The 10,466-nt window shown below is 31.7% G+C and overlaps 5 protein-coding genes across 5 annotated transcripts; 2 read left to right on the top strand and 3 right to left on the bottom strand.

The window, feature by feature from the left end:
- Nucleotides 1–145: 145 nt before the first annotated feature.
- LOC128392902 (39S ribosomal protein L21, mitochondrial-like) lies at nucleotides 146–1,117 on the bottom strand. The gene is made up of 2 exons (XM_053352994.1): nucleotides 900–1,117; nucleotides 146–792 (listed from the first exon to the last, which is right to left on the bottom strand). Exons 1-2 carry the CDS (start codon nucleotides 1,001–1,003, stop codon nucleotides 261–263), a joined length of 636 nt encoding a protein of 211 aa, XP_053208969.1. The 5' UTR covers nucleotides 1,004–1,117; the 3' UTR covers nucleotides 146–260.
- A 33-nt stretch (nucleotides 1,118–1,150) lies between these two features.
- LOC128392894 (tRNA methyltransferase 10 homolog C-like) lies at nucleotides 1,151–2,913 on the top strand. The gene is given in 3 exon segments (XM_053352985.1): nucleotides 1,151–1,384; nucleotides 1,470–2,188; nucleotides 2,191–2,913. Coding segments are annotated over 3 exon segments (1,377 nt in total). The 5' UTR covers nucleotides 1,151–1,280; the 3' UTR covers nucleotides 2,745–2,913.
- Nucleotides 2,718–5,641, bottom strand: LOC128392887 (vacuolar protein sorting-associated protein 53 homolog). Its single transcript, XM_053352973.1, has 3 exons — nucleotides 5,073–5,641; nucleotides 3,720–4,967; nucleotides 2,718–3,620 (listed from the first exon to the last, which is right to left on the bottom strand). Exons 1-3 carry the CDS (start codon nucleotides 5,537–5,539, stop codon nucleotides 2,930–2,932), a joined length of 2,406 nt encoding a protein of 801 aa, XP_053208948.1. The 5' UTR covers nucleotides 5,540–5,641; the 3' UTR covers nucleotides 2,718–2,929.
- A 723-nt stretch (nucleotides 5,642–6,364) lies between these two features.
- On the bottom strand, nucleotides 6,365–8,993 carry LOC128392888 (ATP-dependent RNA helicase SUV3 homolog, mitochondrial-like). Its single transcript, XM_053352974.1, is given in 3 exon segments — nucleotides 6,365–7,388; nucleotides 7,390–8,580; nucleotides 8,672–8,993. Coding segments are annotated over 3 exon segments (2,232 nt in total). The 5' UTR covers nucleotides 8,776–8,993; the 3' UTR covers nucleotides 6,365–6,451.
- Nucleotides 8,994–9,361: 368 nt separating this feature from the next.
- LOC128392901 (60S ribosomal protein L10a-2-like) lies at nucleotides 9,362–10,418 on the top strand. The gene has a single exon (XM_053352993.1). It carries the CDS (start codon nucleotides 9,542–9,544, stop codon nucleotides 10,196–10,198), a length of 657 nt encoding a protein of 218 aa, XP_053208968.1. The 5' UTR covers nucleotides 9,362–9,541; the 3' UTR covers nucleotides 10,199–10,418.
- Nucleotides 10,419–10,466: the final 48 nt, after the last annotated feature.

The raw sequence follows: 10,466 nt of genomic DNA, 5'->3' as shown, positions 1-10,466 counted from the left end.
GAGACAGAAATGAGGCAAGAATGAAGATGAGAAAAAAAGTTGATGTGAGTGAGATGGCTGGTAAGGTAGTGGGTGAGGTGGTTGGTAAGTTGACATATTGATATCGACAAAGTGGAAAACAAATTTTCGACAAAAATCACAAAAATTAGAATGGTAACAATTAAATTTACTAAATAAATTGATTGAAATATTTAATCACAAGCAAAAGTAGTTTGACAAAGCGAAAGTTATATAAACCAACTGACTATTTCAAAAAATGATTATTGGAGAAAACTATGTGATTCGTTAATATGATGACAAATACGAATTTCATTAATTCTCAAAATCGTTAATGGTTTACGTTGGAAATAATATCGACGGAAACGATGAGAACGCTTTTTGGCCACCAAGCCCATAAAAGTGTGACTATGAGTCTTTTCAATAACTGTCGCTTCCACATGAACCAAATTACGATCTAGCAAAGGTCTTCCAACGAGAGTTAATTTATCATTTCCAATCATCATTATCTTTTCCAATTTAATTCTATCACCAGGATTAGCAGGTAAATCTTTTAACACGTAAAACATATCACCTTCGGTTAAAAGTTTCTGTTTACTGTACATGTAAACAACAGCAAAGTGACGATCCTTTGAAGTTGAATCAATTGTTTGATTAACTTTATTAAAATACAATTTCAAATTATCAGCTTCAGTTATTTTACTGAATTCCAAGCCATCACCTTTACTTTTAGCTAAATTCTGTCCATTAAAATTCACCTTTTCTCCAATATTTTGAGACATAATACTCAATTTACTATTGTTAAATATCAATGAAAAACCCCGAAAATAAAACAAAAAAAAAGAAATACAATTAAAATCAAAATCAAAATTAAAATCTCTTCACATGTTAACTCAACTTACCATTGAGATGATTTTAGAAAATCAGATTCAATTATTTTCTTCATGGTTATTGATCCATTTCTAAGCAAAGAAACACCAGGTAGAACTCTTCTTAAAGTAAACATGTTGCTTATCTTTGAATTACTATGAATAAAAAAAAAGAAAATTAATCAAACTAATCAATTAATTAGCAGAAAAATTTTGTAAACAATAATCTGAACACAATTGGAACTCACTGATTTCTATCCACCAGGAGGCGCTCAAGAGAAACACATGTTAATGTTTTTGTTTTCATTTCGTTTTAATTTTGATTTAATTTTTTGTTTCTCCTAACATGTTAATTAGTTGATCAATTGAATTGATTTTTTTTTGTGTCGAAGTTACAATTGATTCTCTGGTATCATGTTATCATTTAAAACAATCGTTTCTCGAGTACAACCACTAAGGAATCGAGTAATTTTAATGTCTCAAGTTTTTAATTCACTTTCAATTAAATCAATTGCAAGGTAATTAGACTATTTTCTAATTGTTTCTCTTTTTATATTAAAATTTGTTTGATTTTGACTTTTTTTTCTATTTAAATATTTATAGTAATACTAATTATTCCGAGACTTCAAGTGAGAAGAGAAAATGTTTACCCACTGAACCAAATTCGCCAAACCAATCTTGTCAAACTGAGGAAACTAAATCAAGTCCAGTTGAAACTTACAATCATAATAAGATGATTGCTCAAAGAAATATTACTGGATCATTAATGGAAGAGAGTTTAATCAAAGAAGAGGAAAAATATCAGACTAAATTATCAGAAATAATTGAGATATTTTATTCCATCGATGAATCTGTTAGGCCGGAAACTCTGAAAGCAACTGACGTTGATTATATGGTGAAAATGAAACCAAGACAAATCAGAAGTTACATTAAAAGTATGGGAAAGTTACAAGCTAAAAGAGAGTCTATGGTTGAATATAAGCAAGAGATCAAAGAGGCCATTTTCTCAAGACCTAAACCTGAACTCGGAGTCACTTTCGACCAAGAAACCGGTAAACCGATTTACAAATTCCACAACATTTGTCCCGTTTGTAGTTATAATATCACAAAGCGAATGCGTGAGTATTGCCTCAGTCGAATCGCTCAATGGAAACTAGCGGGAACACAGAAAATTATATTCGACTTTGATTACGACCAGTATATGACCGCTAAACAACACATGACGATAACTGCTCAGGTTAAAATTAGCATGGGAATTTTAAAAGAATCGCCTGAACCGATTGAATTATTTTTCTGTAATCTTAAACCAGAAAGTCCAGTTGCTCAATATTTGATCTTGATTTTAAATCATTATCATCTAATATGATCGAGGCAACTTCCAAATCTTATCTTGATCTATTTCCAAAGGAAAGGTTAGTTTATTTAACTGCGGACACCGATAATGTGCTTAAATATGATCCTGATGATATTTATATTATCGGAGGGATGATTGATACTTTAACCAATGAACCTTTATCAGCCATTAAATCACAACGAGAGGGACTTCGAACAGCTAAATTACCTTTAAATGATTATGTTTCTATACGAAATGAAGTTAAATCACTTAAAGTTAGTCAAGTTTTTGGAATAATTTGTCAACTTTGTTCAAGTTCCAATGACAATATGATGGAAGCTTTAAAAAAGTATATTCCATTTCGTATTCGACCAGAGGCTGAACTTGATCGAATTGGGGAAAGATTTGAAAAAGCAAACCTTAAATCACGAGAATCGTTGAAAAATAAATTCTCATTAACAGATGAAGAAACTGATGTTATGATATTATTAGCTGAATATTATAAACGTGATGGTGGATTAGACAGTTTAGATTCTAATTGTTAATTTATAAATAATAATATAAATAAAGGTTAATTTGATCACCCTCAATAAATGTACATTGTATATAATTGATTTTGTTGGTTGTTTTTTTAACAAAACAACATAAATATATCAACTTATTGTAATTTTGCTTACTTTAGAAAGTATTAAATTATGTGTTTATAATAATTAATTAATTATCGTCGTTATCAAGATCGTTTTATAAGCTTTTCAAGTCTTTTGATTTTACTTGATTCTTGGTCGATAGTTGTTTGTGTTATCGAATTTGATTCGTTAGCATCTCCTTTAGGTGCTACTCGATATGAATCAATTAGAACTGTTGATTCTGGTCTTCGAACTCCTTTCATGTCTAAAATTTTGATAAATTCTTCTAAATTGGAATCAGGAAGTAGTTTGATGTAACTTTCAATATAATGAGCAACATCTCGATGAGGAACCAGAACAACTTTTAAAATCATCTCAGCTTTGGTCATCCCTCTGATCACTTCCTTGACATAAGAGGCTGGAGCTGATTTAACATTTGATTCCCAACCAGGTAGTTCTTGTAATACTTTTTTCAATAGATGAGTATCTAAAAGTAATTGTTCAGCTCCTTCTTGTCGTAAAGGTTTACAACGGAATAAATAACCAATAAATTTTGGAATGAAAATCTGAGCGAATCTATTGCACAATTGGGTAAAATATTTTCTCGCATCTTGTAAATTTTCACGAATAAAAGGGAATATTTGTTGTAAATTATCAACGATTAATTTAACGTAAGGACTTTGATCAATTGGTGTTCCAATTGTTGACCATTGAGTTTTAACCATAAGAGAAAAGCCCAATTCACATCCTGATTCAATGTCTTGGATTAGCAAATCAATACAATTTAAAATTATTCTAAAATGAAAAGGAAGGAAGAAGAAAAAAAAAATTCTAATTAGAATAATTGAACAGAGATTAGAAAAAAAAAATTAAATTCTCTCTGTAAATATTTACCTATGAAATAAATCTTGTTCCGAGCTCATGTTTATCTTATCAACATATTGTTTATCCACTTTTTCTTGAAGTTTTTTCTCTAATTGTTGAACTGTTTCCAGACAGTAATTAGCAGTTAAAAGGATACAGCAAATTTGACAGAGATCTTGTTTCGTGTATCGAACGACCTCTCCTTCCTTTAGACTGATCTGAAGAAGACCTGCCGCCGAAATAGCGGCATTTATAACGGAAACTCCAGAAGCTGATAAACTGGAAGTTTTAATTCGAGGTAGATTGTTGTTTAGAACTCGAGTCGCATAATCTTCCAGATTTTTCTTGAATTTAAACGATAATTCAACCAAAGGACGACCGGTACTCAGTTGGACACATTGAACTAGACAATTTTTATATTGTGAGAAAAGGATTCCAGCGGAAGGAAAAACTTCTGATACATTTCGATCATTGGTAAACTTTTGCTTCTGATATTCATCGATAAATTGATCAATCAATTGGGATAAATTTTTCTCCTGCGCTTCAACATAGATTTTCAAATGAGGTTCAAAACAGTGAGTAATTAAACCAGCAAATGGATTTAGTAAATTCTCTTTACTCATCTCTTCATTGATCAAAGTTACTCCGGTAAACCTTTGATTCAATAGATTTTCAAAGGCAACAGTTTTGCTAAATGCAAATAATAGTAGACGGACATTCATCTCGTTGGCTCGATTTAGCATCACCTTGCTTAATTGAGAAGCGGTTAATTTACAAAATTCAACTGCAATACATTCACTTACCTCCCATTTGGGAGGAAACATGCGACCAAATCTTTCCTCGAATTCAATTAGGTGTTTCTTCAGCCAATTATACCGTTTATCAATTTTATCCAACCAGGCTAAATCTTGATTATCTTGAAATAAAGCTTTATACTCTTCCAATTCTGAGTCTATGAACCATTCAAGAAGCTGATCTTTAACAGGATTTTTATCACCATCTTGAGACATGGTGGAAACAACAAGACAGGCCTCGGCTAATAATCGTAATTGACTTTGTGAAATAGCAGCTCCTTGTTTAGATTTAGGTCTACCTTCAAGTACACCTTTAAAATCAGCTTTAATCTGTTCTGCTAAGGAATCGGTGATATCATTTAATTGACTTGAAAGTTGTTTAATCTGAGGAATATGTCGATGTTTATCCAATTGATTTAAAACATCATTTACACTTTGAAGGATACCAGCAGCAGTTCCATAATTACGTTTGGAACAAGCTTCACTGTAATTAAAAAAATGAGAATAAATTAAAACGATAAACAAATTTAAAGCAATAAAACAAACCAAATGACATTTGGATTTGTTTACAAACTCATCCAATTCTTACCTGAGTTTATCAACCCCTTCAACGAGAATATGAAGATTATTTAACATGGTGATAGATGAAGTTAAATTCCTTTTAGCATTATCCAATTGTTTGATATCCGCAGTAATTTCATGAACCATTTGCTCTGATTTCTTGGCTTGTTCCTTCATTTCACCAATATTACTTGTCAATACACCGATTACCCTTTTCACCTCATCCAATGCAGCTCGACCTTCAGTTTCAACATCACTTTGACCTCTAACAACTCGTCTAATATCTTGATCTAAATTTCTTATTTTATCCTTCATTTTAGATAAAACATCATCAATATTGGTTAATGACTGTTCGGTTGGAAAAATTGTATTAATATAATCAATGGCATCAAAATCACATTGGTCCAAAGGATCATCTGAAACCAACACCTTACTGATTGTTTCTTGTACCTCAGCAGGTATGGTGACCTTAGTGTCCATTGGTGCAGACCACATTCATAAGCGAAAGAAAATCAATCACAATTTAAATCAATCACATTAATTAAAACGCAAAGAGAATGAAAAAAATTAATTGTTTACATACAAATATCTGAATCCATTTGAATGGATCAGAAATTTTATTCCCCAAATAAAATAGAAAAGAATTTACATTCTGTAATTAGTAATCGGTCCCTAATTTTTTTTCTTCCAAACGGAACCGGAAAGTTACTTTTACTTCATTTTTTGGTTTCAAGATTTTGTTTTGTTTCAATTAGAGATTGTTAATTGTAATTAATAAGTTATTTCTTTAATTGTGAGTGTAAAATTAGTTTAAAATGGTAAGTTTTGTATCGAGAATCATTGTGAATAATTAGTTATCTATGTTTTTCTATTTGTGATTGAATTATTTTATGTTTTTCTTTGATTCTCATTTTTTGTTCTCTATCTTGATTTTTTTTCTTCTCTTCTATAGTCTGCCCATAAGACATTTAGGATTAAAATCAAGTTGGCCAAAAAACAAAAGACCAACCGACCTATTCCTCAATGGATAAGAATGAAAAATGGAAACAAGATTCGATACAATGCTAAAAGGAGACATTGGCGAAGAACCAAGCTTAAGCTCTAATTGTTTTGTATTGTGCTGACATAGAGTTTCCAATTAAATTAATAATGTTTCAACATTAATTCAATCGTTCATGGTGATTCTTCATTTCTTTCATCTTATTCACACATTTCCCCGTTGTTCTTCGCGCTGACTTAACGTCTTAAATTCAATTTCTCAAGTGTGTTAGGCTTTTTACCTCAAAAACGTGCTCTCAACAAACTAAATGTTAAAGTCGCTTCGTTGTAAACAATTTTTATTGTACAAAATCTATAGCTCTAAATTTACTATTTACAGTTTCTCTTTTGCATCGTCAAAAAATTTTGTTATTTCTTTTTACTCCATTCCTTGTGCAGCTTCTTTAACATCTCTGCAGATATTTGACCAGATTGAACTAATTTCTTAGCTGTTGGAGACTCAGTGATTTCTTCAGTTTTAAATTGATCTTCGTTCGAAGTTGTTGATGATTGGTCGACTTTTCCATTAATTGCTGGTTCTATTCGTCTTCGGGTTCTAGTCGATGGTGAACTGAGTTTACTTGATTTTAAATTAGCAGTAATCAATTTAGCAAGATGAATTAATCCTTTCTCAATTTTACCATCAATCTCCTTCTGTAATCCTCTTACTAATTCAGGATCAGGGAAAAGATCTGGAAAACGGTAACTTAACCATAGATAAAGATCAAGAACATCAAAAGTCATCTCCAATGAAGCTAATTCATTAATATTTCTCGGTATTGGAACAGGCCAATTAATTTGATTACTCAACCAGTCGATAGTTACTGGTTCATTGATACTGTATTGCCGAGCAAATTTGGTGAACATACTACAAACGAAACCATATTGAAGGTTAATTGGTGCACAACAGAAAACATAACGAGCTCTTAATGGTAGATTAATGTGTTGAATCATATCAGCTAAAGCTTTGAATGGACTAATATCACAAATAAAGTAATTCGATGAATTAATTTGACACAGTGAGACAAAAATATCTACTAAATTGGATAAAGTTGCTTTCGGTAAATAGTAAGCAAAAAGTTCAATCTGCTCAGCGGTTGGATGAAGACCAGCGGCAACAATTGGATCAACTGTTTGAACGAGAAGTTTTTTCAATATTTGAAGATCTTCCTTGTGCATGGTGGTGGCGAAACCCTCCGAGTAATCAGTTCCAAATCTACCTGCTCGTCCAGCTATTTGAAGTGCTTGAGAAACACTGATTAACTGTTTCTCCTTTTCTCCTTTATCATTGGTATTGAGTTTCAATTGATTTGAAAATAACTCTATTAATACTTAAATTAAGACCCATACCAATGGCATCGGTTGCAACCAATATTTTACAAGATGAAGATGGATCATTAAATTTTCTTGCTTGAGCTAATTTACTGGTCGGTGGTAAACTACCATAGATAACGGCCACTTCTTTTCCCATTTTCTCTAATTCCAGGACAGTTGCATAGAGTTCGGCTTTATTGAAGCAAACAATACAATCTCCAGGTCGAACATTATTCAATGATAATAAGGGTTCGTCACTTATTGTTAATTTAGTTAATCGATTATATTTACGAACTTCAACTGTTTCGCCAATTGGAAGTAAAATTTCTTTAACAATGTCTACCGCTGCTTCTTCACCACATAAATGTACCTCTAAAGCGGGAACACCAAGTAAGGCTCTTGTCCAAGCCCAACCTCGTTGAGGATCACGAAGCATTTGAATTTCATCGATAACAGCGACTTCACAATTATCTCGAGTTGAGACCATCTCTACGGTACAAGCATTATGAGGTGAAGGTGCTCCACTTGGATCGGCTAATCGACGCTCTTCTCCGGTAACAAGGTCACATTTTGTTCCTCTATCATTGGCCTTTGAATGTACTTCAACAGCTAATAACTTCAAGGGGCCACAATAAACACCCGATTTGGCGGATAAAAATCTTTCTAAAGCATGATATGTTTTACCACTATTAGTTGGTCCACAGTGGAAAATAATTTTCCTCTGTATTGATCTTGCCTCAGGATACCAGTTTGGTGGAAGTCGAAGGTCACTGATTTTCTTTAATTCCTCAATACAATCAAGATGAGGAAAAATAGAACGAGCATATTTAATAAAAGGTGTGTAAATATCATCAACATGACCAGAGTTATTTAAAATATCCGAGAAAGTGACATGAAGATCAACTGGTAAAGGATTAGTTGTAACACAATATTGTTGAAAACTTTTAAAAGCTTGATTGTAAATTGAAAGATCCATTCCCAATTCAATTGCCATCTCTTTAATATGTGGTCGTTGATAAAATTTTTGTAACAATTGTAAAATCTCAAGACGTTGAATTTTCCTTCCAGTCAATTCTTCACCAACATTTGTTTGATTGACCAAATTTTTCATCGATTTTGGTTCAAGTGGTATCACAGGTAAAGATTTTCTCTTCTCACTAAAAGTCTTGGATTTGCCAGTATTACTATCAACAAAAATTGAGAAAAAAACAGTAAATCAATATAAATCATAAAAACAACAATTGAATCAAAAACAATTAGAATTACAAAACTTACCTAGCAGCTGATTTGGTTAAAGTTGATTTAACCACATGAGGCATGAAAATTACTCGATTTCTTTGTGGTTGTACTCGAGAAACGATTGTTTTAAATGATAACATGATACCAGAGAATCAATTGTAACTTTGACAATAAAAAAGATCAATCCAATTAATCAACTAATTAACATGTTAAGAGGAACAAAATTAGAAAATTAAATCAACACTAAAACCAAACGAAAACATTAACATGTGTTGACTAACAAGCGCCACCTAATGAATGGAAATCAATGTAAACAATCAAATTTTAATTGTAACAAAAATAATTAATCTTCACAACAATTAGATCCTCAAGATTAACTTAACTGAATCTGATTAAAAAAAAAATAACAATTGAACAAAATTAGAGTTAATTTGATTAAGAAAATATAATTTTCCATAATCATTGATTTGTTTTCATTTCGATTTTAAATTTTATTCTAATTGTTATTGTTTTCTAATTTAATTGTTCTTATTCTTCTAATTTTTTTCTCCCAATCAATAAATGATTTAAGAGTCTATTCATTAAAATAGAAAAACAAAATTAATTAAAAGAGAGTTGAGACTTAATTGTTTGGAAAAAAGAAAAGAAATTTTTTTTTCTATTCTATTCTAAAGCGTATTTAGTATACGGTCCCCTATTCGAAAGGAAGTCGGTTCTGTATCCGGTCTTCAGTTGATAATTTTTTGTTTAAGGCAAAATCTTAAATATTTGGCACATGGGATTAGTTTAACAACTAAATTAAGTAATTTAATTTTGATTTTGTGATTAATTCAATCATCTAGAGTGGTTATTTGTTCGTTTGTGTTTATTGTTTAGGGTTTTATTGTAATTAATTAGTGAATTGAAATGGTCGTTTCAAAGGTAACTAAAGATGCTCTTTATGAAGGAGTAAACCAAGTCCTATTGGAAAGTAAAAGGAATAAAAGACATTTCCTTGAGACTGTCGAATTACAAATTGGTCTTAAAAATTATGATCCCCAAAAGGATAAGCGTTTCTCTGGTACCGTTAAGGTGAAACATATTCCTCGACCTCGATTCCGAGTTTGTATTCTTGGAGATCAGCAACATTGTGACGAAGCTGCTGCCAATGGATTGGATGCTAAGAATGCCGATGATTTGAAAAAGTTGAACAAGAACAAGAAATTGGTTAAGAAATTGGCCAAAGGTTATGATGCTTTCCTTGCTTCTGAATCATTGATTAAACAAATTCCTCGTCTCCTTGGTCCTGGTCTAAACAAAGCTGGTAAATTTCCAGCGCTGTTGACTCACAATGAAAGTATGGTGGCTAAAGCTGATGAAGTTAAGGCAACCATCAAGTTCCAAATGAAGAAGGTTTTATGTTTGGCTGTAGCCATTGGCCATGTTCAAATGACACCCGATGAATTGGCTCAAAACATCAACTTAGGCGTCAACTTTTTGGTCTCTCTTCTCAAAAAGAATTGGCAAAATATTAAATCCCTACACATCAAATCATCCATGGGACCTCCAATCAGACTCTATTAATTTAAGAAACGAAGAATTTTGTTATTAAGGTTTTCTATTGCAAATATCTGTCATTGTCTAGAGAAAAAAAAAGAGATTGAAAGGTAACTGAAAGAATATTTGATTGTCCAGTTACCTTTTTCTTCAAATTAACCCAACTTAACAAAATTCTATTTTGTTTTGTGTCCCCTTTCGACAGTCATTTGTAATAAAAGCCTTAGATGAAAAAAACCCAATCAAACCCCAATGAAAATGAATTTTGTTTCTTTCTCGCGAAACAATTAAAAAA

Source organism: Panonychus citri, unplaced genomic scaffold, assembly GCF_014898815.1.
Source record: "Panonychus citri isolate SS breed McGregor unplaced genomic scaffold, ASM1489881v1 Contig00137, whole genome shotgun sequence".
Classification (NCBI taxonomy): domain Eukaryota; kingdom Metazoa; phylum Arthropoda; class Arachnida; order Trombidiformes; family Tetranychidae; genus Panonychus; species Panonychus citri.
This window is presented reverse-complemented; position numbering and strand designations above follow the sequence as displayed.

What these genes read in the sequence shown, in the direction of transcription:
- LOC128392901 (XM_053352993.1), top strand. Translation starts at nt 9,542, where the DNA reads ATGGTCGTTTCAAAGGTAACTAAAGATGCTCTTTATGAAGGAGTAAAC.
- LOC128392902 (XM_053352994.1), bottom strand. Translation starts at nt 1,003, where the DNA reads ATGTTTACTTTAAGAAGAGTTCTACCTGGTGTTTCTTTGCTTAGAAAT. An exon ending in TTTCTAAAATCATCTCAATG is followed by an intron (nt 793 to 899) that starts GTAAGTTGAGTT and finishes ATTTAACAATAG; the next exon opens with TAAATTGAGTATTATGTCTC.
- LOC128392887 (XM_053352973.1), bottom strand. Translation starts at nt 5,539, where the DNA reads ATGTGGTCTGCACCAATGGACACTAAGGTCACCATACCTGCTGAGGTA. An exon ending in GAAGGGGTTGATAAACTCAG is followed by an intron (nt 4,968 to 5,072) that starts GTAAGAATTGGA and finishes TTTTAATTACAG; the next exon opens with TGAAGCTTGTTCCAAACGTA. An exon ending in GAACAAGATTTATTTCATAG is followed by an intron (nt 3,621 to 3,719) that starts GTAAATATTTAC and finishes TTTTCATTTTAG; the next exon opens with AATAATTTTAAATTGTATTG.